The 26,680-nt window shown below is 42.2% G+C and overlaps 1 protein-coding gene across 2 annotated transcripts; it reads right to left on the bottom strand.

Annotated features, from left to right (window-relative positions):
- Positions 1–8,720: 8,720 nt before the first annotated feature.
- Positions 8,721–26,623, bottom strand: ENTPD4 (ectonucleoside triphosphate diphosphohydrolase 4). 2 transcript variants are annotated; one of them, XM_008168663.4, is made up of 14 exons: positions 26,486–26,623; positions 24,163–24,273; positions 23,546–23,668; positions 21,401–21,595; positions 19,643–19,848; positions 17,784–17,934; positions 17,586–17,689; positions 16,112–16,171; positions 15,618–15,772; positions 13,673–13,839; positions 11,866–12,190; positions 11,278–11,363; positions 10,257–10,418; positions 8,721–9,895 (listed from the first exon to the last, which is right to left on the bottom strand). In XM_008168663.4, the coding sequence occupies exons 3-14, from the start codon at positions 23,551–23,553 to the stop codon at positions 9,667–9,669; spliced, it is 1,848 nt and encodes a 615-aa protein (XP_008166885.2). In that variant the 5' UTR covers positions 23,554–23,668; positions 24,163–24,273; positions 26,486–26,623; the 3' UTR covers positions 8,721–9,666. The 2 variants fall into 2 exon arrangements, with proteins under 2 accessions (XP_008166885.2, XP_008166886.2); XM_008168664.4 differs by having other exon boundaries at positions 15,642–15,772.
- Between the last annotated feature and the right edge of the window lie 57 nt (positions 26,624–26,680).

Below are 26,680 nucleotides of genomic sequence, written 5' to 3'. Positions count from 1 at the left end.
CTAGACTTTCCAAAATGCTCAGCACCCACACGTGGGACCAGACAGTCAGAAGATTTTAGCTCACATTTAAGCACTTAAATAAGCGGACACATTTTCAAAAGGGCTCAGCACCTTGAGTGCAGGGCTCTTCTGAAAATCTGGTCACAGGTATCACAGTGGGAGTGGCTGAGCTGGGTGTAATTGATCCTTACTCTTTCAGGTAATGGAAACTGTTAACACTACTGTGGCCGATGGCTAAATATTCCATTTCTCTTTGCAACAGCCAAAGAACAGGGAGACAGAATGACACTGAACTGCCCTGGTTTCACCACATCCGCAGTAAGACAGTATCAAAATTAGGTGGAAGATGATTCACTTTTAACATGTCAGTAATTGTCAATTTCTCCCTCCACTCCAATAAGAGTATTAACAATGGAACTTTTTGTTTCACTTCTTGGTAGACTTATGTGTAATGGAAAGAAAATGATGGGTTTGGGTGGCTAATTTTGGACACCCTCAAGGGGCCTGGTTTGTAGAGAAGTGCCCTGAAAAATCAGGGCCTTCAAGGCATCTTACCTTGGTCACCTAAAACTCAGGACACCTCAAATCAGAGTCACTTTTGAAAATTTAAGCCAATGTCCCTGCCCTCAGCAACTTACAGATGCCACCAGGGGCTGGGGAATGTTGGGCACTGACTGGGAAAAGCATCTGTTGCTCTCCAAATTGAGGGAGGGGATCAGAAAAACAAAGCTCTCCAGAACAGGGGCAGAATACCGCTGTGCACCCAAGACTGTTCCCGAGTGAGAGGAATATAGCAAGTCACTGCTGGGTACACTCCAGCCTTTACTGAGCTTCATGCATTATTTACTAGCAACAATGGTAGGAACAATGAAGCAAGAAGGAACAGGGTGCCCCAGATCAAGTTTATCTTCAAGCTGGTTAAAGCTATTGACCGTCCCCTTCACTAAGTGCTGGAGAAACCTGAATAATTAGGAAGGCTCTTTTGTTTCCATGTTCTGAAGGCCCCAACCCTTCAATCTAGGTAAAATGAATGGTGTTGTTTTAAAAGCTGAATGTTTCCCTGCTCCACAGGTATGTTTCAAATGGGGTCCACTTTTGTCTTCCAACCACATCGTCCATTAAGGAGACACATTTAAGAAAACGGCTGCACCTTTCTGCATCTTTTGTTTGCTTTGCACATGTTTCTCCAACACAGCAACAAAAAGAAGAGATGAGTGATACATTTAAGTGGCCATGAAGCTAAAGGCTTAGGTGTCACTCACCTGCCCAGCCAGGTCACCAGCAAAGGTCAAAGAGCAATGCCCTCGCCTCTTCTTTGCGTTCTTCCCACATGCCTTACCAACCTTAATGGGCCTGGGGAAAGGAAAGGGTGAACGGGGGAGGTAGGAAAAAGAAAGCAAACCTTGTTACAGTATAAACACACACAAACAGATCAACACTGCCTTTGTCCCCACACGGTCTGATCACAGGGTTAGGACTAAAGTGAAAACTGACATAGCTAAGTCTCTTAAAGGTGTTGCATTTCACTCAGGTATTGTTGCTCAGGGCGAGTCTCTAGGTAGCAATACAGATTTTTCAGGGGGTTGGGAGAAGGGAGAGATTAGCATGGTTTTCCTTTTGATTGCCTGACCTTTTAAATCTACACAAATACACAATCTGCAAAAACACATTGCTTTTGTCCTTCTCTCTCAGGTTGGGTCACAACAACTACTTATAGTAGAAAAGAGAACTAGTAAAAGATGATGATCCAGTTTATACTGATAAAAGTATTATATATCAGGATCACATGGCCAGATTTTCAAAGCCGCTCAGGGCTGGATTTGCCAGCACTCAACTCCCCGTTTAGGCACTTGAATAAAAGCCAGAGTTGCAAGAGTGCTCAGGATTCAACTGGTCCTATTGAGATTTACAGCCAGATTTTCAAACTGTCTCAAGAACCCCAAGCTCTTTTGTAAACCTGGTCACGTATTTTGGGGCTTAGCTGAGCTGTTCTGCAGTTCTCCTCCCCCCCCCCCCCCCATTGGGGGAGGAAGAGCAGTTTTGGCAATCTGGGCCCATGTCCCAAAATCTTTTGGGGGAGGTCATTTATAACAGTTGAAGAAAACCACCCATCTGCCGTCTATGCCAGTGGTTCTCAAACTTTTGTACTGGTGACCCCTTTCACACAGCAAGCCTCGGAGTGTGACCCCTCTTAAAAATTAAAAACACTTGTTTATATATTTAACACCATTATAAATGCTGGAGGCAAAGCGGGGTTTGGGGTGGAGGCTGACAGCTTGCGACCCGCATGTAATAACCTCGCGACCCCCTGAGGGGTCCCAACCCCCAGTTTGAGAACCCCTGGTCTATGCTGCGCAAAGAAGAACATGCAATGAGTTCATATGAAGTGATTAGAAAGAGGGACTTGTGGGACTGACTTGTGCTAAACTGAATGCTGCTAAATTATAGAAAAGGTACAAAAAAGAATGGTCTCACCAATGTCACACTCACATTTACAAATATTAATATGAAAAGGGGAATGAATGCATTTTAGGGAGCTTGCACAGTAAATGCTAAAATTGCAAAGAAAAATTGTGGCCCTAGCAAGATCCTCACTGACCATTACCTTTTAGTCCCCTGACTTTTTACTTGCCACCCATTTCTTCATCCTTGCACAGTCAGAACTGCAGGAGACTCGACACTGGTACGAAGACACACCAGCACAGATCCATTGAAGGATTGAGGCCTTTGCATGGGTTTTGGCTGTTTAGGCCCCAGTCCTGCAGTGAGCTCCGTACAGACATCCCACTGTGCTGCAGAAAGACCCTTGGTTTCTAGGGGCCACAACTGGAGAACTCACTTTGGGATTGAGTCCTTAGGAATTGTTTACACGGGGAAATTGACTGGAATAGTTATGCTGCAACAGCTCCCCACCTGGATGTTCTTCTTTTGGAACTCGACACATGGAGTTATTCCAGAATAGCTCTTGTGCTTTTAGGCTAGGTCTATACTACCCGCCTGAATCGGCGGGTAGAAATCGACCTCTCGGGGATCGATTTATCGCGTCCCGATGGGACGCGACAATCGATCCCCGAATCGGCGCTCTTACTCCACCAGCGGAGGTGGGAGTAAGCGCCACCGACAGAAAGCCGCAGAAGTCGATTTTGCCGCCATCCTCACAACGGGGTAAGTCGGCTGCGATACGTCGAATTCAGCTACACTATTCACGTAGCTGAATTTGCATATCTTAAATCGACTCCCCCCTATAGTGTAGATGTACCCTCAGATTCTCACCCTGCTTATTCCGGAATAATTTCCCCATGTAGATAGGCCCTTAGAATGTCTGGTCTTTGGAGGTAGAGACTGTATGGATGGCATCCAACCTACACACTAATTAAACAAATATCCTCACATTTCCACACAGGACTGGGCATGGACTCCAAGCTGTTGATTTTTAACAAGTCCCCAAAGAACTAAGCTTGCTCGTGTCAGCGTCCCAGCTCCACAGCTCTCAAGAGCAACATAAGCCAGAGGCCTTAAACCTATGTATAAGTCTCTAAATATACAGCTGAAGTAGATACTTAACGTTTTTACTGCAGAGCCTAGGAAACTGCTGGATTCCCTTCCCTCTGCCCCGGCCCGCTCATTATTCCTCATGGAAAAGCACATGCACAACTTCTGTTTCTAGGCTGCTGGTAAATCAGATAAGTTTGATATTGGGCTCTAGATTTTCTTCTGTACTGTGCACCTCACTGCAAAAGAAACACAAAACCATTAGCTATCCTATACACAGCATTACACTGGTGTTCCACTGCATGTACCCCAAGCAAACTTTAGCAAGCAGTGTCAGCCCACAGAGCAGATTTGATAGCTCCACAGCGCAAAAAAAACAACAACTCAAGTCTCCCTCAGCAAGACTCCTTCCTAAAGGGCTTATTCTTGAGACTTGGAGTATTTCAGACAAACATAGCAAAAAGATCCTGAGGGTTGGGATACAACCTCTTGTGGGTCCTCAATATGGGGCTCTCTTTTGAGGCAGTCATCCTCCTTACTAAAACTACTGTTCTCTGTAGGCAATTTGAGAACTGCTTCTTCATTGTATCTTGTGCGGCTGTGTGGTCTGTGCAAAGGGGTTAACTCCCTGCTTGCTGAAAATAAGTAGACCTTTTGTTGCACACAAAACTGTTGCATGCAGTTCAATATACTCCTGGTTCTTTTCCAGTTGCCTGCTCCTAAATGTATCACTGTGAATGACTGTCTTGCTAAGCTTTCTGATTTAAAGAACTATACCCCCACACCTCCCAGTTCTTTTAGGTATAACTAGATTTTAATCAATGAAGCAATAGGGATTTTTAAACCATAATGTAACAGAAGCCTGCCCAAGAGACCAGGAGGCTAGGAGCAATGTGAGGACTCTAGTTTATTGATCCTTGAAACACACACACCCATTTATGGCTATGTTAGTGACTGTCTAAGACTGGGGCTACATTGCAAACTGATCCCTCTTGTGCATTGACAGTACACGAATGGACAGGCGAGTACCTAACAAGATTTCTTTTAGCCCTGCAGGATTCCTGAATCAGGTAGGATGCTTGGTCTGATTTTCAAAGGTGCCAAGCACGTCCATTTCCTCTGGAGTTCAACACAATTTATAGCAGCTCAGTGCTTGCTCATCTTAATCAAGCCTCAAGAGCTGAATTCAGGGAGCTTTTGGATGCAAAATAAGCTCTTAAGCACAATACAATTTACATTAATGAGGAAGTTTGTCTAAGATTTTAGCCCACAGGCCTGATTGATCTTAAGTGTTTTGCCATGTGCTGTTTAAATTTTCAATTAACCCCAGTTTGGCAGCTTTTATTGAAACGGATCCTTTCAAGGGCTGTGCGTCCATTGTGGGGGTAAGGAACAATCATTAGCTGCTATGTCATCCTTACTTTCCTTTCCCACAAGAACCAGGAGACCCAAACCACTGGCATCTCAGAGTCACTACACGGCTGGCACCTTTGGGGACAAGACTCAAGGAGAGAGAGGCAGATCCACCCATTCTGGGTGCCAGAGACTCACCCTGACCAGCTGAAATTCCCTTGATTTTTTTTTTTTTTTAAATTACTGCCACTGGCTTTCATCTTTCTGATCCTTGGTTTGAACCTTTGCCTTTCCCCCTCCTTTACTTTGCTATACCCATCACCTACCCTTCATTCATTTTCATCTCCCTGTTCCTCCCACCTTCCCTATTCATCCCATCAGTTCCACACAACACCCCTGCTCCTCAGCAGTTTTTGAAAACTATCTGGAACCATCAAATTCAACACATTGCTTTCCTATGTAGCCCTATGAGCTATTCACCATTTCCTTTATCCTACCCCCATCCATCCCTCCAGGGTACATTATCATACAGCACCCAGAACAATACAGGCCTGATCCCCCACTGGGGCCCGCAGGCATTACCATGACACCAATCAAGGTGATAAAATAGCACAACCAATCCTCGTCATAGCTTGAACTGCTGAATCACACTTTTGAAGCTGAGACAACACATTCCAGTGCAGGGGTTCTCAACCTTTTTCTTTTTGAGTCCCCCCCGCAACCCCCAGCATGCTGTAAAAACTCCACAGCCCACCTGTGCCACAACAACTGTTTTTCTGCATATAAAAGCCAGGGCCGGGGTTGGGGGCCCTGTGAAGCTAAATTGCTCAAGTTCTGGCTTCAGCCCTGGGTGGCGGAGCTTGGAACCCTAGGCTTCAGCCCCAGGCAGTGGGGCTTTGGCTTTCTGCCCAGGGCCCCAGCAAGTTGAATGCGAGCCCTGCTTGATGGACCCCCTGAAACCTGCTCGTGGCCTGCCCCCGAGGGGCCCCTGGACCCCTGGTTGAGAACCAGCGTTCTAGTGCAGAGTCAACAAACTCACGGTCCATTCCCTGCTCCCCTGATGATGAATTGTGGGACCTTGGGAAAGCTATTTATGGCTTATTTTCAAAGCTTATGGAGCTTTAGGGCACTATCCATCTTTGAAATGTGTGTGTAAAAAGCATCTAGTGGAACAAGACCTCAATCCCACTGGAGAATTATCTGTAAAAGTAAGTGTTGGGGATAAAAACCAGATGGTTAAATCCTCACAGAGAAGAGCACTGTTTAAAGGGAAACATACTTAGGCCCTGAAACTCTCCCTTCCAACTTTTTGTTTCGGTTTTTAGAAGTGAAAGTCACCCCTTGAGTTTTATATTTTTGCATGCAGAGTTTGAGACACTCCATATCTTCCAGTAAATGATCCTTGTCATACCCCATGCCAGTCAGACTGTGCAAACTTCCTCCCCACTTCACCACTAACCTCAACCCACATCCGGAGGGAGTCCTCTACCTAAGCATGCTTTTGTGCTCACTCAGTTCTCGGCATCTCAGCAGGAAGTACAAACTCTGCCATAATCATTCGGGTAATCGTCCTGATAACCATTATCAGGTCAATGAGTGCAACAAGTTTGTACTAGCATTCCAGACATCAGAAGCAAGCGATTAAGCCACTTGCTGCTGTGGAGGGATATTATCTTATGTATTCATTTAGCTAGCAATCAGAAAAATACCACAATTGAAGGCACATTTCTCCTTCAGGTGGTGAAATGCCCAGTTTCATGTCATGTGCTACTCCATTTTTTTAAAGCTATTTGTTCTTACTCAAAGGTTCAGTTTAAGCCTTCATTACAATTCCATTTCAAAGTGGCAATCATCCACCCAACTATGGTGTAGTTTTTAACTAACCCTCCCAGCAATCAAAATACAGCTATGCCTTCACAAGCAGAGGCATGGCTGCAACATAATCATCTACAACAGATACTGGTAAAACTAGACTCGCACTGTAAAATCAAGGTCAGCACTGACAAGTCTAACACAAAACCCCCAGATCAGAATGGTCAAGCTCTCTTAATCTGTGCTTGGGCCTGTCTCAGGCAGGAATTTGAGAGGAATTACAAATCATGAGTCAAATTAATAAATAGATTAAGGACAGAAGAGACCATTACAATCATCTAGTCGGACAACCTCCAAAACACAGGCCCATCAAGCCCCTCTCTCGTGGTTGAGCAAGAGTACATCTTTTAGAAAGACAGGCAACTTCTGCCTCTGTGTGCGCTTGAATTCCCTGGAACCCTCCTACACCCTGATGCTATACTGCAGGAGGCTTAATTTGGCCTGAGAGGAATAAACAGGATGGTCATCAAGCTAAGATCTGGGCTAGGACTCAGAAGCTATGGGTTCTAGTCTCTGCTCTGCTCCAGACTTCCTTTCCGACCACAGGTAAATCATTAGTCTCTGTGTTTCAGATTTCCATCTGTGAAATGGGGATAATGCCTCCCAGGGGGTTGTGATAATAAAGTTATTCATAAATATGAAGTGCTCAGATAGATACCATGTTGGTGCTACGTAGATTATCTGCAATATACAAAAAGGCACAATTGCTTGTGCTGGAGATATGAGAAACTTTGTTTTTATGAATTTAAGTGCCGAAAGGATTTTTGCATGAGGATTTAGCCTAACTTCTCCTTAAATCATTCCCCCATTTCCTTTAAACTCCTTGTAAGTTGTACAGCTAAAAAGCTGTGTTTAAGTCTGGAAACAAGGGTAAAATGCTACTAACAAGCTGGGCTTTTTACATATAAAGAAAACCGGTTATTGAAATTGTATTAGCTTTAGAAGGTAAGATCTCCTCAATAACACTTACAGTGATCGGTTATAAAACTTGAGTCCCAATTCTGGAAGTGTTCACTCATGCAAGTAGACCCACTTGTAAAAGTTTATAGGATCGGGCCCATAACATACAGAAACAGCCGGTCCCCCACTCATTGCAACCATTAATCAATTCCTTTTCCAAAGAAGTAGCGTGCTTTAGGTCAGCACACACTAAGTAGCTCTGAAAATTTAGCAGAACATTCAGATTGCATCAGGTCAGCGTGGTCTTTGGGAAGCCCTTTGCTGTACATCTGATCTATGTTCTAAAAACTGATTGAAACATTATGCTTACTACGCTTGCCAAGCTGCTGCTTTTCTGGAGTAGCCAGTGTTTTAAATGCAGCACACATTGTAGCAGTTAGCTATATAGCGATGTCCTATCAGTCCTGCAGTGTAAAATACTTTACATCTCTGTAGCTCTAAGATATAGGGAGCTTTAAGAGCTCTACCGACATTAATTATGCCTCACAACAGCCTCTGAAGATAGATATTTGATATATTTGGAAATTTCTATCATACAGCAAGCTGTGCTTACAAGATTGAACATTGGCCATGATACAGAACCATCCCCAATATTTTTTCCTGCTCACTGATTGGGGAATCTCTTCATCCACCAATGAAGTGCAGCAACTTCTGGGATGGAGCTTAACCCTCTCGAACAGCATATACGATCATGCTACAACAGTTTAAAACAGGAAGTGAAAACATAACAAGTGTTTAGGTAAGCAGAACATAACTGCCAGAACTTGGTCAGAGAACAAAACCAGAATGATCTGAAACTTAAAAACCAAAAAGAAAAACCACCCACAGATCTGTTTGCCCTCCCCCTTTTTTTTTTTAAACTAAAAGGCAAAAGTTCTCTCTCTTGAAAAGTTATAAGGGGGAAAAAGATTCCAATATTGAGACTTGCATCAAGTTTCATAACACATTTATACTCACCATGGCAGGTGATTTATAATGGTCATGTTAGAAGCGAGAGCAGGCACTGTTTTATATAGGATAATAAAGTTTTCATCAACGAGAGGTTCATATAAATGCCACTTTTAATCATGAACAAGTTTGCTTTCAAGTAAAACTAATCTTGTTTTAAATAAAATATAAATTAACAGGTAAGAAGTTATACCAGGAAAGAACAAAAATAAAGACAATGTGCACATGTGTCTGTTCCACTAGAACTAACTGAAGTCTGTGCATTGTCCAGTCCTTTCAAGCTTATGAGAATTTCAGGGAGATCTCTGGACCATCATGAAACACTGTCGAATGAAGGATTAAAAAGAAGTCACTTTTGCCACCATAAAACTATGCTTCCGAGACATCAAGGCGAAACCTGTAATGACTAAACGAAGCAATGATTTTAGTTGTGTTTTGCATAAACACAGCAGTAGCCACAATAGATGTTTCTCTTCCGTTGCAGTATTTCAACACTTTAAGATGTCAGTTTTTCACATTTTAACAGGTCTGTTTTTTACTGCTTCTAAAAAATCCCGCACTTCCTTTTTCTTGATTTATGAGGCTGAGAGTTTAGAAGTTGAGTGATATCAACCATGGACTTGAACAAAAATATGCATAGCTATATCCACTCATCCTAGCTAGTAAGTGATATTTCACAATTTTACTGAAGGAAGAGAAATCAATCATTCTGTAACCATAGGCTGCCTCCATTTATTCATTTACTGGCATCAAGTCTCGACTTCCCCTCCCCTTTAACATGAAAGTGCATTAACTTTTTTAAATTAATTTTAAAAACCATTTTTGGCAGACATTCTCTAGTCCACTTGGTGTAGTCTGACCTCAATTTCCCATAATCTAAGTTGTTTCCAAAGCTCTTGCCGAGTTCAATACTGCTGGGAGAGGTTTCCTCATAGGATTTTTTGGGGGGAGGGGAGGACAGACAAAAAGGAGAAACCCTGAGGTAAAAAAAATGGCTTGTACTTTAAAAAGTCTAATAAAGAGGCTCTTTATCCTAGTGTTTCATAAGGCTCCTGGAATCTTCTGTGGTGGGAGGCCTTCCTCAATCCAGAGGGAAGCGGATGAGCCATTGCGCAGCATTCTCCGGTGAATCCGTCTCAGCCTCAGCAGATACAGCACAATGGACAGCAGCACAATCAGAAAACAGACGAAGAACAAATAGTGATTGTAAACAAAGGAGAAGCCCCTCCAGTGGGAGTGATTTCCTCTGAAGTTCTCTTGCTGGATGTCTCTGAGAAACAAAGGGGGAAACACGTACAAAATAGGAAACAAGACTTCAATCCTTCAACGAGGCAAAAAAATTGCCTTTTATCATCTTACCACAAAAGCTGGAAGCACGTACACTAAACACAACTCAGCAAAGATTACTACAGTTGAGCTATCTGGCTGACTTGCTGGCATTTGTGTTTATCCGCAGAGATATTTACTAGACACGCTTTGGTTTAAAATAAGCACCCAAGCCCTACATACAAGTGTTTTGTATGCTAAACTTGAAGCAATGTTTCTTCTGCTCCTGTTCGCCACCTGCTTTCATATCAAGCCACCCCACCATCCAAGCCTTGCACCTAACCATTTGTAAAAACAAGCAGTACCTTAAAGGTAAAAATCGTGTTCGGTAAAGGATGGCTCCCAATGTCCATTGCACTTCCTTATCATAAACCTGCAGAGCAGTTTTTAAATTGTTGTAGTTGATGGGAAAAGAGAAACCACTGTGGAACACTTCATACATCCAGGCAGACTTAAAGCACTGATACCTACAGAACAAGCAGAATAAAGGCTGGTTATGCCATTTGATTTTTCATTTTTTAATACTACTTATAAGGTGCCATCAGGTCACACAGTACTTAGATATACAAGATTCAGATCCCTGCTCTGAGGGGTTTATAATCCACTGTAAAGACAAGAATAGAGACAGCCCCAGGCCCAACGGTCTTGCACATTAAGACAGGCACAGAGAAGACCTAGTGTATATATAGGTGACAGAGGGTTAAATGAGCTCTTATTATTTAAGCCCACTCTTCTCCTCCGATCCAATACTGATGTGGGTTAGCTGTTCTGGGCCTCACGGGAACTGGGGGGTTTGGTCCCCCCCTTTTATGAAGGGATGGCACCAAGCACAATGAGACTAGAAAGCAACACGGAAGCCATGATTCCTAGTCACCTGCTCCAATCATGAAACTACACCGCAAGATAACACTGGTCCTGCCAATCAGTGACATACCGAGATACCGCCGATTCCATTAAAAGTTTTATAAACCACAATAAAAATGCATTGCAAGATTGTTCCCTATACTCCAAGAGTTGCATTACTGTATCGCTAAAGAGCAACATGGTTTATGATCAATCTTTTTTATAGCGGATGCAATTCTTAAGCTTCACTCAACCTGATCACAATGGGTCCCTTCTGGCCTGGGAATCTATAAAACTCATTCAGATTTCCAATGCTTTTTTAAAAATGAGAGAGACCCACCTTGTCTCTCTAATATCCTGGGACTAACACAGCTACACCTATGCAGCATATAACAATGTTTTAAAATAAGTCATTTGGGCACGATGCTTCTCTTCTGGTAACTCTGCATGAATGATTTCTGCTGTACAAACATGAATACTCACTTCAATCGATGAAGATCAGCATGTGATGCATAAAGACCATGGTCAAAACGTTCCTGCAGGACAGACCACTTAGTGGCACAATAATCCTTAACAAAACAAGCAAACAAAAAAGGCTCTGTTTACATATTGAATTAAGCAAAATATACTATGCCAATGGATAAACAGCTTTATAAAGCATGAAATGTAATTTAAAAATAAAAGTCAAGGGAAGCCTGGCAAAAAGTTAGTGGGTCACAGTTGGTTTGTGTTCTGGTCCCTTTTTATATGATTTTAAGTACATACGCTGTGTGACAGATAAAAACTAAAGAGACTGTAGTTACATTTTTAAAGTGTAAGAGTTCTGCCTGAGTTTTCTGGAGTTCAGCTCTCAAGTTCTGGGATGGATCTTGCTCACCCTAGAATTCCTCTACTATTATGTAGTAGTGAATCGTTCTCATGAGAAAACCCTGATGAGGCCAGAAAATGAGCTACTGTAAGTTATATACGTAAAAGGAGCTTAGATTCCAAAGGAAAAGCTTCATTGCCCCAGTTTCAGAAGTAGCCGCTGTTTTGGATTACTAGGAAGATTATACCTCAAGAATGCTTTACCTTTGCAGCTTTAATAAATTTAGCAGCATTGTAGTCTCCTCCCATACGCAATACATCTTCGGTACAGTAGAAGAACTCAGAGAAGCCATAAAACTCGCTGTTCTGGAAGTGCACTGCAGGCTGATAGATGCCGTTTAAAGAAGTCTGGGTTTCATTGGTCTTATTCATGAGAGGCTGAATAATTTCACGACACAGATTAAAATCTCCAGTCCCTCGCATATACAGTGTCTGTCCATTCTGTCGGATTTCATCCTCAATCTCTAGCGGCAGGCAAGGGTCCAGGTAGGGAGACTCAGAAGTCATACCAGTCTGTTTACCCAGAAGTCTGTCACAAGATTAAGCACAGTTGAAACAATCATAGGTATAGCATGCTCAGAATCCTATTTTGGACAAAAATGCATCATCAAAACAGACAGAAAGAAGACCAAGTCATTCTGACTTGAGCAAATTTTGGCACCTACTTTTACATCATAAAAGAGTACATTAAGTCAGGCACACTACGCTAAATCTACCAGAGTTACAAGCCATTTGGCCTGGAGACAGAGAGAACAAAAATCCAAGCAACTGCAGATTTTTTTGTTAAGGTTTTACACTAACTCCATGAAGTGCATCTAAAAAACGTCATGGTGCAGAGCAGGCTTTATTCACAATCCCGAAGCTACCAGAAATAACAGCTGCATCTCTTCTCCAGTTACAGCTTGGCTAACAGATGCAAAAGTATTTAATTAGCATAATTAAAGAAACGTTTAATAAAAACAGTAACTGGAAGTTGGTACTAAAAAGAGCGTATAGGTGCCGCTAAAATGGCTTCTAAGGCCCAGTCTACACTGCCTCGCATTTTGGATCAAGGAGGTGTCAACAGCAAGGTGCTGTACTGTAACTCCCCCCTGTGGACACTGCGCACACAATCTAAAATAAGCAAATTTAATAACTTAGTGCAACTTGATAACTTAATTGGTTAATAACAGTAAAAGCATCCTGACTGGTTAATAATTAAGTCACACAGTGTTTTAATATCATGTGCTGCAAAGAGCCACAGGAGACGCATTAAAAAGCTACTTGTGGCTCACAAGCTTCAGTCTGAGTATTACTGCTCCAGATTGAGGCAGTGCGGGACCTGGAGGAGATTTCTGTTTTGAGGGTGAGTCAGAGAATTTTCCCCCAGCCCCCAAAAAGAAAACAATTATTCTATTTATCCAGTCAGACATCTGGCACCTGCAGTTAGCTACACAGCTAGAACAGACTGCTTGGCTCAGTGAAGTGTGAGCACCTCACATGGGCTAATTCAAATAATTCAAAATGCTCCCAGACCCTCCTGTGGCTGACGGAATAATTCCTCCACCAGCAATCTCAATGGTAATTTACAGCACTTGTATAAAAATTGACTGTTTCCTAGAATGGAGCTTCCAAATAATTTGCTAGAATGGCAGGTCTTGGGAACACCAAACACTTTGGATCGTGAAAGCAGGCTTAGGTGGTTCTCCCAGTCCACCCTTTCTTCCCTGGAGCTGGACAGTTCCGCAGCACTGACAGTAAAGCCAGGCAGCAGCATTAAAGCACTTGAGTCCTGCTTAGCTGCCATGCTCTGAACATCATACATCTGCAATTTGTGGGGACACAAACCTATTTCAGTCCATCAAGGTTCCAGCATATTCAAGTTAGGGAATGAGTAGCAATAGTATTTAAAGAGGGACAGTATACTGCTCAACAATTTTAGATGTGTCCATTTGCGGGGGTCTACATTTTGCTTGGGTTTTCAGGACAGTTTAAGTATTTATAATATGCAATCAGCCACACAGCAAATTACCTGTTTCTAAACATTGTGTTGGTAAATATACTGTCCTCGTATCTCTGCCGTGCTGCATTCCCACCAAATCCAAGGAACGTCGCTACATACACTCTGTACACGTGCTCGGTCTGATGAGCATCACAGCCCAAATTGAACTCTGCAAGTAAGTTTTTGGCTACTTCCTCCTGCAGGCACCCAAGTGACAGGAGATTAGAGAGACTTTTGCAATATAAAGCAAAGCTAGTCACTACAAGCCTGTGAACACCAGAGTGCTACAGGCACTGAAGTGTCATTTCAGATCGGGTTCTCACAGCTTCTCAGAGACTCTACATTCAGCCACTCTCACTCAGATCTCCTCAGACATGTCCCAATATTGCTTGTCAAAATTTCTGAAGCACTACAGATAAAACACCAGTTCAAAAGACACTTCAGGCTGGCCTCCACTATGGGGAGATCGATGCTGCTGCAATTGATGTAGCAGGGATCAATTTAGCGGATCTAGTGAAGACCCACTAAATCAATGGCACAGCGCTCTCCAGCTCTCTGAGAAGAGTAAGGGAAGTCAACCAGAGAGTGTCTCCTGTCGACTCAGCGCAGTGAAGACACCGCCATAAGTCAACCTAAGCTATGTCGACTCCAGCTACATTATTCACATACCTGGAGTAGCGTAACTTAAGTTGACTTACCCCAGTAGTGAAGAGAAGCCCTTCATGTAGAAGGTGCCAAGGGAATCAGCGTAATGGTGCATGGGGGTTCCAGCATCTGCAGTAGCAGGCTCACAAACATCACAGGCATTTTCTTGGTACACAGTCAAGAGGACAGAGGGAGGACCAGGGTATCACAAAAACTCTTTAGATCTAATATCTGACCACAAATTCAGATAGTATAAAACGATATGTTGGTAAACAATTCTTTGCAACTCCTCATACTATCAAATTCATCTTTAGTACAGGGGACAATTTTTTTTTTAAATTGCAAAAATAGTCAGTTCCCTCTCCCTGTTCCATTTTTGAAATACTTATACTTTAAGTGCTTTGTCAAAGACTTGTAATAAAATAAGGAGCCCAGATATTATGTCTTGCAAAGATTAAGATGATCCCCCATTAACAAGGGTATTGAATTCCAAGTTTTTAAAAGAAGTCTCCTATCAGATTTCCACTCCAGTATCCTCTTCCTACATATGGGCATATCCCATAGATGTGTGTAGGGAGAGGGGGAAGTATATTGCAGTAGATCTTTTGTGTTAAGAGGAGAATTCTGCCCTCTATCTGAAGAGGCAGTGTTTGCTAATACAACTGTTCAGAGGAGGAAAAATGCAATTTCACAGACTGCTTAAATAAAAATTGTTTAGTTTTAACAATGTATTGTGGGTCTAAGCCTGTGGTTCTTATACAGTCTCTCCTCTGGCAAATTTCCCAGGAAGTCAATGGGAGTTTGCCTTATTCAAGACTTTGGGATTTGCCCTAAAAAAATCAATACATATTTTAATCTCAAAAGTAAGTCATATTGTTCCATTTGAAATTTAGAAACAAGTTAGTTCTAGTCTTTTCTACAGCACATATACTGTGTAGTGCACATAGCACATTTTGTTTAATACAGTGACCTGTTACTTTGATCAATTTCTCATGTTCTACCTTATCAAGGGAAATTACATAAATAAATACAGCTCCCTTCTCATGCGGGAACTACACCACTTTTAGCATGAAAAAAACTCTTAAGTAGGCTTAGAAAAATCCAATTAAGAAAGTTAAAATACTTGTACAAATGAACGTTCCACTATGCTTTATCAACTTTTTTTTTTTCTTCAAATGAACAAAACACAAATGAATTGCTTAGCTGATGAGGGACTCGTGGTCATGTCTTCTCTTTCCTGGTTTTGGGATGTGATATAATGAAACAAAAACCAATGGATATGGGTTAAAAACAGGAAAAAAAAATGAAGGAAAATTGTACAGATAATAACCTGCTGTGAAGAGGCAAAGCTTACAGTTTTAGGGACTTCATATGCTATCTGGGTCGACACGCCACCCATGTCGAGAATACCCACTGTCCTCTTACGAATGATAGCTTCCTTGTTCTCACTGGTAGGGATATGCACCTCCACTACTGCATCATCCTCTGGAACACAAAATGGATATCTGGCACTACTGAGAAATACATTTGGGATGGGATCTTAAGCAGTATCAAACTCAAAAAGAAAGAACACCTTCCACTGAACTGCTGTGTTGTTAATGACAAATTTTAATACTGAACATGAATCACTAGACTAGTCACGTGAAATTTAGATATCGCTCTTTGCGCAGTGCGTGACTGGTGTGCTCCAGTATGCACATTGGGCCTATTTGAAGACATTCATTACAAAATAATTATCTGGCACTTTACCGTCTCCCCACCTCCCAACCCCGTGTGTTGACAATATACAGGAAGTTTCTTCTAAAATATAATTAATATACTTGCCATCATCAATATGTTCAAATCGTCCCAAAACAAAATTGATGCCAATCCACGCATATACTCCTAGAAGCATTTAAAAAAAAAAAGTGTTTGTAAAAATTTTAGGTAGTTTTTTTAAAACCTATTACAGTTTAGTCTCCCTCAATTATCTTTATGTTCATTTCATTTGTTAAACACATTGTATGTCAACTGCGTTACATGCAGAAACATTTATTTTTATAAGCATTCCTTGAAAATTTAATAGTTTTTGTCACCTAAAATATTCAAACAATTCTCAAAATCCTAGCTCATTAGTTTAATCATTCAGTAGTTCAGTCATTCTTTAAGGCAAGTTTTTAAGTAAAAAAATTCAGAATAAAATCGGAAGACCTGGTCATCTATAAGTAAGGCTATGTTTTAGCGACCTATCCATGACTTTTACTATATATTCCTGACTAAAACTTTGGGGGGGGGGGGGGGCGAGGGGGAGAAAAATCAGCTCAGGGGGACAACCCGGGGGGCACTGCAAGTGCTGTAAGTGCTCAGGGGAGCGGCATAGGTGGGTGGGGAGGCTCCCTACTCAGCTCCTGAGCTCCTCCGCTCTGGCCCAAGCCCCGGTTCTGCAGCTCCCATTGGCTGGGAACCGCAACCAATGGGAGCTGTGGGGGCGGTGCCTGCCAGCAGAGGCAGCCCGTAGAGCTAGGAGCTGAGGGAGGGGAGTTCCTGTAGTCCTTCCAGGAGCCCGCCCCTAGGTAAGCACCGCCCCGCACCCCAATCCCCAGCCCTGAGCCCCCCCCATACCCAAACTCCTGCTGCTGGGGGGCAAGACTGCCCCAGCAGCAGCCGGTGCGACTGGCCCAGGGGCTGCCTGAGCTGCTCAGGCGGCCCCTGGGCCAGGCACACCAGCAGCCGCTGCAGAAGTCACGGAAAGTCAAGGAATCTGTGACAAACATGGAGCCTTATCTATAAGCCAGTTATAGCCAACTATTATTCCTCTACAGTGAGCTTATATGTTTCTAAAAAGAGTACTTTTTTCATACAATCATAGAAATACAGGGCTGGAAGGGATTTTGTGAGGTCATCTAGGACAGCCCCCTGCACTGAGGCAAGGCCAAGAAAACCTAGATCATCCCTGACAAGTGTTTGTCCTGGCTGTTCTTAAAAGTCTCCAGTGATGGGGATTCCACAACCTTGGAATCCTATTATATCAGACTCTGGCTGATGTCAAAAATAAGAGAAAATGGACACACAGGCCTGACAGCTACATAAGGAGGCATTCATTATTTCTCCTGATTTTAGAGGACATTTTTCATACATTATTGGGGCATTTTTTGCTTTTGACCAGAATGCAAAACAGTTGCTGTTGAGATATAAGATCTCTTAACTTACCAAGCATTTGGACAAAGAAAGCAGCCAGAAATAAAAAGATTTTAACAAAACGGGACTGGAAAGAAACAAAAATATTTTAAAATGGTTTTCTTCTACAGCATTAACTTACCTTCTTGTTTCCCTGAAATAACTTCTGCATGAGAGTCCGAAAACAGAAAATCAAAATGCACAGGAATATCAGTGAGCAGATCTTCTAGTATTGCCTTCTGCTGGCTGCAAAATTACCAACATTTTGAACAACGGTTAAACTACTCAAAGCACTAGGATCTTTAAACTAAATATTGAAAGAAATAAGGTACCAATTCACCTCTCAGGCAGGATTCTCATCCCTGCAGTACAGAGGATATAGAGAGGAGTTTCTTTGTGTTTTGCACGGGGCACGTGTTCTGCAGCGAAGTTCAGAAGTGGAGAAATATAATCGCTGACTCTTTCAGGAGAGCTAGCAAACTCTGAAATGCCTAGAGAAACAGACAGATGAATGAGGAAGTGCCAAGTGTAAGGTAACAGCTTCTTTCACATAAAGCATCGAACTTGCTTTTAAAAAAAAAAAAAAAAAAAAAAAAAAAAAAAACACTCACAGGCTTTGAAGATTTAAAGTAATTATTTTTTACATAAAGTCAGCTATTTGCAAATGCTAACCAGTTTTGTCAGAAAAGGGCTCACAATCAGTTAATGTGTATAAGGGAATTACTTAAAAACTAAAAAGACTTGCTCTACTAATAACTTTCCAGCTAACAGCAACAGAGGGTCCTGTGGCACCTTTGAGACTAACAGAAGTATTGGGAGCATAAGCTTTTGTGGGTAAGAACCTCACTTCTTCAAAAAAAACAGGAGTACTTCGGTATGCATCCGAAGAAGTGGGCTGTAGTCCACGAAAGCTTATGCTCTAATAAATTTATTAGTCTCTAAGGTGCCACAAGTACTCCTGGTCTTTTTACGGATACAGACTAACACAGCTGCTACTCTGAAACCTGTCACTTCTTCAGATGCAAGTAATGGAAATCTCCAGAGGCAGGTATAAATCAGTGTGGCGATAACAAGGTTAGTTCAATCAGGGAGGGTGAGGTGCTCTGCTAGCAGTTGAGGTGTGAACACCAAGGGAGGAGAAACTGCTTCTGTAGTTGGATAGCCATTCACAGTCTTTGTTTAATCCTGATCTGATGGTGTCAAATTTGCAAATGAACTGGAGCTCAGCAGTTTCTCTTTGGAGTCTGGTCCTGAAGTTTTTTTGCTGTAAGATGGCTACCTTTACATCTGCTATTGTGTGGCCAGGGAGGTTGAAGTGTTCTCCTACAGGTTTTTGTATATTGTGACTGTCCAGTTTGGCCAATGTACATAGCAGAGGTGCATTGCTGGCATATGATGGCATATATAACATTGGTGGACGTGCAGGTGAATGAGCCGGTGATGTTGTAGCCGATCTGGTTAGGTCCTGTGATGGTGTTGCTGGTGTAGATATGTGGGCAGAGCTGGCATCGAGGTTTGTTGCATGGGTTGGTTCCTGATCCATCGTCTACAGCTAAGCACTGAGGTACAATCGCATCTGCTCCAACCCCTCAGACAGAGACCAACACCTACAAGATCTTCACCAAGCATTCTCAAAACTATGATACCCACACAAGGAAATAAAGAAACAAACCTTAAGCATATTCTCACCAGCAACCACGCACCGCACCATAACAACTCTAACTCAGGAACCAACCACTGTTTTAAAAGGATGTACATAGGTTGGTTGGTTGTATTCCAACTGACCTTTTAGGCAGCAGGAAACAGTTTTTGATTTTGAAGTTAAAAACCCTATTTTCTCATGCAAACCGAGCATGATTATTTTTATGATTGGAGACGGGAACAAGCTACATTATGACGACATTTCAAAAAGCTTAATTTTCAGATGTTCTTTAAATTACGATAATTTTCATGAAATTGCAACACTGTTCTATTTATTACTCTGAGGTCCTTATAAAAGGCTGTTTATTAAATACACCTAATTATTCAAATATGCCTAAAGACCAATTGTATCTACTGGACTCCAAAAAAAATAAAAAAAGAAGTCAGCTCTCTTCTGAAAAATGAAACCTTGGGTTTTTAATATGAATCTTGAATACTGTTTTGGGTTAGATAGTTAGCGGTTTAGAAAAAATTACTGAACATTAGGGTTTTTCATACCTGGTTTAATTTTCATAACCACTGGTTTTCTGTTTTTGTCCCTCATTTGTTTGATGTCCAACAGATCATGCGGGTTGCCATTGTGTCTTGGCCAACAATACACGAAGATCCTAGACCCGCTGCTACCACAGTCTACCACGATGCCATAGTTCAGATTGGGATTGTTGGTATCTGTAGCTTCAGTGTCAGTCACTCGAGCAAGGTATCTAGAAGAAAAAGTGGCTAAAGTCTATTGGGAATAAGGTTTTGTTTATATATTTGTATTACAAATGTGATTTGATATACCAGACTAAAAAATATCAACCACTTTTGCCTTCTATTAAAGGACCTCACAATTTTTTACAAACATTAAGGCACACAACACATTGTGAAATTTGTAAGCATTATCTTCATTTTACACAGGGATAACATGAAGCACAGAAAAGAGAAATGTCTGCCCAAAATCATCCAATTGCTGGTGGCAGAACTGGAAGTGGAAGCCAGGAATTCCTGACTCCCAGTCAGAAATGTTATCTACTACACAACACTTCTCCTTCCACCTTTTATATGTGGGGATAAGGACAAATCAAACATGCTAAATTATTGGAAAGTTTAATAGTTAATAAACTAAAAGCAATTTTAAGTGAGGAGAGGTACTTCTAAAGAGAAACAAGTGAAAAAATTTAAAATATAACTATGCAACATATAGACATTCACATACAGTTGATTCCCCTTATTAGCAACCTCTCTGTTGCCAGCAATGAGTTGCTATTATCTGAAGGTTGTCAATAAGCAAAAGACAGATGTGCAGAGCTACAACTAGGGGAGGAAGCACTGCGACACGCATGATATGTCTCCCTGCAGCCCTGCAAATATGCCTATGGTTGGGAGGGGAGGCTGTGGACAAGGCAGCAGCGGGGAGAGTTGTAAGGCTGCAGCCAGGGAAGGCACGTCCGAGTGCTTCCTTCCTTTGCTGCATCCCTGCAAACCTTCCTGAAGCTGGGGCTTGGCACATCCCTGCACTTCCTTCCTGGCTGCTGTCCTGCAAACCTGCAGCCAATGAAAGAAGCACTGGGACATGCTGAGCCTGGGTTCCCGGTATCACAGCAGGGCACAGCCTGGAGAGGACAGGCAGGTACCATGCAGCCTCTCGGGCCCACAGTGATCCCGCTCCCTGTGGAAAGCCCCTGCAGCTTCCCCTTCCAGCTGCAGGCAGGTTTGTGGGACTGCAGCCAGGGATGGCATATGAAAAAGTTGTCAATAAGTCACATGCCTGTTGCCAATATCTAAATCCCATTAACATTAAAGGCACTGGGACAGGATCGGTTCCTGGCAAAACGCTGCTATTACCTGGAAGTTAATATCCTGATTGTTATTAAGTGGCATCCATTGTATATGTAAGAGAGAGAGAGAGATAAACACGTACAATTGTCCAACAAGCTCAAGATAAGAGTACCAAAAAGATATAGTATATAAAAAGTTCAGACCTCACTTATAAGCTTGTTTAGGAGTTTACACCTTTGCCTTCAAAATACAAAAATCAACAAATGTGAAATTACCCCAAAAGTGATATACAAGGTTTGGAGAGAGGAAAGATTACTCCAAGACTGATTTCAGTGAGCAGCATCTTACATAAAATGCTTTCAGTCAATTTATTTTTCCATTTTGTACACACCAGGAGATCCAATCACTACTCACTGGTTCAACTGTTTGAAGTGATCAACATGGAACCCCTGAGTTATGTTCATTTCCTGTCCTGAACATTATATTAGTCCTCACCTGTGAAACTTTTTATCCCTGTACGAACGCCCATATTTATTCCGGATGACAAGGGAATAATAAAGCAAGGAGACGGCAGCAGAAAGTATTCCAATGACAATAATTTGTCGCAAAGTGGTGTTCAGTATACGAGGACACCCCACTGGGGAGATGCTGAAGTGCCAGGAAGCAGGAAACAAACAGGAGATGCTGATCCTGAAATTCATAAAGGAGACAGACTGCTTGAAATGCATCCTAACAGCAGGGAGCTAAGCCTTCCCAAAACTGGCTAAGAATTTGAACAAATACTTAAATGAACTTCCAACTTTAAAGGTACATACAAAGGACCTGCTCCTGTTCCTAATAAAATTACACTGAACTCAGTGGGATCAAGATTACACCCTGAATGCTCAAAGCTAGAAGAATTATTATCACAAGTTTAACAGCCAACAAACACCTTTCTGTTGGAACATGCATCCTACAATTTCAGTCACCAAACAGATCTTTTTTTCCATCTTTAACTACCAAAATCTTAACGTCGCATAGGCCTCCAACTCAGGTTTTGCTTATGTTTCAATGACATCCAGTGTTAACAGAGGTGAACAATAATTGCCTTTGTAAATTGCAAACGAGCTGGAAACCCAAATACTTCGGCACTATGATAGTACTTAAGAATTAGGTGATGAAACTGAGTATTAATCAAACAGCCTTACTTCCCTGTAAAAGCAGAGCAAAAATGAAAAACCCAAAGACACACAGTAAGTACTAAGTGAGACTTACAAAAAGTAATCTGATGTGATATTAGCAACACTAGTAAGGAAATGGAAACATATTTTCCCCCCTCTCAGATTGTCACAATGATTCTTAGGCAAGTGTTTGACACGTGCAGCATTCTAATCCACTACACAAACTTTACAGTTCTGCAGTTCTGCTTCAGAAGTCATGCATAACAAGTTTTAAAAGCTACGCAACAAAAGCTTCTTTCATAAGGCTCATTAGCACAAACATATCAGAATGAGTTTTGAGTATAAATCTGTTAAAACCCTTTCTGATAAGAACGGCCATACTGGGTCAGATCAAAGGTCCATCTAGCCCAGTTTCCTGTATTCCGACAATGGCCAATGCAAAGTGCCCCAGAGGGAATGAACAGAAAAATCATCAAGTGATCCATCCCGTTGCCCATTCCCAGGTTCTGGGAAACAGAGGTTAGGGACACCATCCCTGCCCATCCTGGCTAATAGCCATGGATGGACTTATCCTCCATGAATGTATCTAGTTCTTTTTTGAACCATGTTATGGTCTTGGCCTTCACAACAGCCTCTGGCAAGGAGTTCCACAGCTTGATTGTGCGTTGTGTGAAAAAATACTTCCTTTTGTTTGTTTTAAACCTGCTGTCTATTAATTTCATTTGGTGACCCCTAGTTCTTGTGTTATGAGAAGGAGTAAATAGCACTTACATATTTATTTTCTCCACACCAGTCATGATTTTATAGACCTCTATCATATCTCCCCTTTGTCGTCTTTTTTCCAAGCTGAAAAGTCCCAGTCTTATTAATCTCTCCTCATATGGCAGCCGTTGACCCCTAATCATTTTTGTTGCTCTTTTCCGAACCTTTTCCAATTCCAATATAGCTTTTCTGAGATGGGGTGACCACATCTGCATGCCGTATTCAAGATGTGGGTGTACTATAGATTTATATAAAGGCAGTATGATATAGCCTAATTTGCATTTTAATTGAGCTATATTAAATGCCACTGTAATTACTTTCCTTTAATACCATTGTTTCATGGCACTCAATCTGTTGGGCTCTGGAGGATGGGGTTACAGTGCAAGTGCTTTATAATTCTAATACCTCTATTCTACATTTAGTCTTAGCTTTGCATAATCATATTCTGCAGAAATGTGATCCAAGACTCATCACTTTTCATTTTCAGAACAGTATCCAAATAACCAACCAATTAATCCTCAACATCTCTGTGAGGTGGGAGGTATCGTCCGCATTATAGAAATATGGGGAAAAAAAGAGGTTGAGTGGATGCCCAGATTTAGAGGCACTCAAACCTCAGAGCTGGGATTGGAGTTCAAGATTTCTAGGGTTGCAGTCCTCTATTCATCATATTGCAACTCTATCTGTTTGATATTGAGGATTAGTTTCAGAGTCTCACCTTCCCATGTTGGGATATTCTGATCAGGGCAGGCAGGCAAATTAGCTTATGTTCTGGTATCATCCAGACATCCCAGATTTATAAGGCACATGGATCCTCCCCAGAGCCATTGTTCTTCTATTCCTGTATAAAACAGAATTTAGTTATGTTAAAAAGTGATATTCTCACCAAGACCCCAATCCTGTAATTCAGGAGCCCGAATGAAGTCAAACATTTATTAAGATTAGGTTTATATACTCCTTGCAGCATATCTGGTAGAGAAGCTCATTTTGAGGAGTTTATCTTTAGCTCTCGTAGATCACCAACAGGGATGCCAGCCCCCCAAATACAAATAATTCCACCTGTATTCTTCTTGGGGATTTTTTTTTTTTAATTTTCAACATTTCAAACACAAAAAGCAATAAATCCAGACTACATTTCATTAATATTCTTAAATAAAGGATTTCTTTCCAATTAATCCCAAAGCACTTTACAAACATAGACCCCCAATACTGCAACAGGATCTGCAATCGGTTGATGGGTACCCATGCATCCATATGGGATCATCTACACAAATCACACTGCAAGATTGAAGCCCTAAATATATACTGTATGAATTATATGCATGGATCACTTACCCCTGAAATGCAACCACCAATGAGATGGAACAGCAGCTGTAACAGTACACAGCAACACCATATAAAAAGCTCAAGATGGATGGTGCTGAAGAACAGTGAATCAAGTTGGAACTGCAGGGAGAATGTAAGGACAAAATCTGAATCATTAAATTGGAATTTGATCCACACCAGCATTAACACTTTTCAACAGAGAAAACCTACCAGTTTACAAAAATTTCCGATATGTGATTTTTATCTACTATTGTTAAAAATAACACAACTGAGGGAAAGAAAGAAAAAAAAAAAGATGACACTTTTTTCAGTTTACTTTTCCATTTGACAGCACCTTTCATATAGTCAATTTCATGTCTGTGTGGGCTTCAAACAATAACAATGGAAAGAAACATTAAAACCATGTAAATATAATTCTGAAACCACAAATTGCCAGGGAAACTATCAGGCATATGTAATATCGGACTTCTTTTGCTTTATATTTTTTAAGCTTGTCTAGGTTTCATATTGGCAATGTTCCTTCATTAAATAAGTAAAAAGTTACTATTTCAAAATAATTTTGGATGTAGGATTCTTATTTATGGTCACACATGCCCACTTTTACTTGAACCATCATCTCAGTCAACGACTATGTAAATCCAGATTACAAATTAAAAAAAAGCAGTGGAGTTTCTGAACAAACAACAAAAATGATTAGGGGGCTGGAACACATGATTTATGAGGAGAGGCTGAGGGAACTGGGATTATTTAGTCTGCAGAAGAGAAGAATGAGGGGGGATTTAATAGCTGCTTTCAACTACCTGAAAGGGGGTTCCGAAGAGGATGGATCTAGGCTGTTCTCAGTGGTAGCAGACTACAGAACAAGGAGTAATGGTCTCAAGTTGCAGTGGGGGAGGTTTAGGTTGGATATTAAGAAAAACTTTTTCACTAGGAAGTCGGTGAAGCACTGGAATGGGTTACCTAGGGAAGCAATGGAATCTCCTTCCTTAGAGGTTTTTAAGGTAAGGCTTGACAAAGCCTTGGCTGGGATGACTTAGTTGAGGATTGGTCCTGCTTTGAGCAGGGGGTTGGACTAGATGACCTCCTGAGGTCCTTTCCAACCCTGATATTCTATGAAGTAACGAAGAACTGTTTTTGAAAGAAGTTGTGAGACCTGGATCGCTAGATGCATTTTCTCCCTCAGCTCAAAAATCCACATAGCAAATGCAACAGACACCATCACTGCCTTGAATATGTGTTTTCAAAATGACACATCAGCCAGCCTTAATTATTCTATCAGATATGCTGTAAAACAAAGATGCTACAAGACATTTTGAGAGTTAGGTTAGAGCAACAGGCAATCCTCTGTTAGTGCTGCAGTCAGTAAAACGGTGTCCTTCAATACTGTGGAAGCTTGGAACTATCAATATTTCAAGGTCTGCGTGGCCTTTAGCAATGGGAGGCAGATAAGCGTTACTGACCCAGATGACAGAATTTAAATTCTGTATTCAGAGAGGGTTTTTTGTTTGTTTTTCCCTTTGAAAGAAAGTAACATGGTGCAAACCTATAGGGTTACAGTGCAGTGTATGGTTTGATTAGCAAGTTAAGGACAGTAACTCAGGAACATTAGTATTGCTTAGGGCAAGTGAACACTACCACACTACTTTGGTGTGGTTACCCCAATGCAGCTGCACTTCTATAGCACATCTGGTGAAGACATGCTATGCTGACAGGAAAATGCTCTCCCATCAGCATAATGACTCCACCTCCACAAGAGTGTTCTTTTCACACCTGAGCGAGGTAAGTTACATCAAGACCAGCCCAAATAAATAGGATAATAATGCCAAGCTCTCATATAGGCCTTTCCAACATTTTCACAAGCAACAGCTATAACGGTCACTCATTCCATCACAGGGAAGGGAAGGGAAGTGACTGGCCCCAGGTTGGTCACATAGTGAGCTGCAGAGCAGAATCAGGGCAGACCCCAGCAGGCTTCGCTCCCAGTGCCCCTCCCCCCGCCCTAATTCCCTAGACCTCACTCCCCTCCTAGACTCAGGATGAGAACCTGAGAGACCAGATTTCTAGTTCCCTCCTGCTATAACACCCACACCCCATCAGAGAACTGGGAAAGAACCCGGGAGTCCCAGCCCCCCTGGGTCCCACTGCTTTCCCAAGCCCGGGGATGGAAGGAACCCAGGCGTCCGGTCCCCAGACCCTTGCTCTAACCATCGGACCCCAGCCCCGCCCCGCCCGGCGCTCAGGTGAGGGAGGAGAACCGAGGCAACTCCTCCCTCCTCTCCCGAGGCCCACCCGACCCCACCGCCCATCCCCGCAGCCCCGACCCTGCTCGTACCTGCTGGTCTCGCTCCGGCTTGGCTCGGCTCGGCCCCGGTACCACCGCGGCGCATAGCGACACCTCAACCATTCCCACTTCCGGGTCCCGCATGCCGGACGTGACGCAAGCACGCCGGTAAGCCCACAAGAAACTAAAGGGAGGGGGAAAAGGGCAATGGGCTGGGCTAAGAATTGGTCTGCGTGGGACTGGGGG

Source organism: Chrysemys picta, chromosome 2 (genome assembly GCF_011386835.1).
Source record: "Chrysemys picta bellii isolate R12L10 chromosome 2, ASM1138683v2, whole genome shotgun sequence".
In the NCBI taxonomy this organism is placed as follows: Eukaryota; Metazoa; Chordata; order Testudines; family Emydidae; genus Chrysemys; species Chrysemys picta.
Note: the sequence above shows the minus strand (reverse complement) of the source record. Positions and strands in the feature narration are given on the sequence as shown.

Excerpts from the sequence above, each read along its gene's own strand:
- ENTPD4 (XM_008168663.4), bottom strand. Across the intron at positions 16,172-17,585 it reads TATTTCAGGGAAACAAGAAG|GAGTATATGCGTGGATTGGC; the intron begins GTAAGTTAATGC and ends AAATGCTTCTAG. Across the intron at positions 9,896-10,256 it reads ACACGATTTTTACCTTTAAG|AGACATCCAGCAAGAGAACT; the intron begins GTACTGCTTGTT and ends TTTGTTTCTCAG.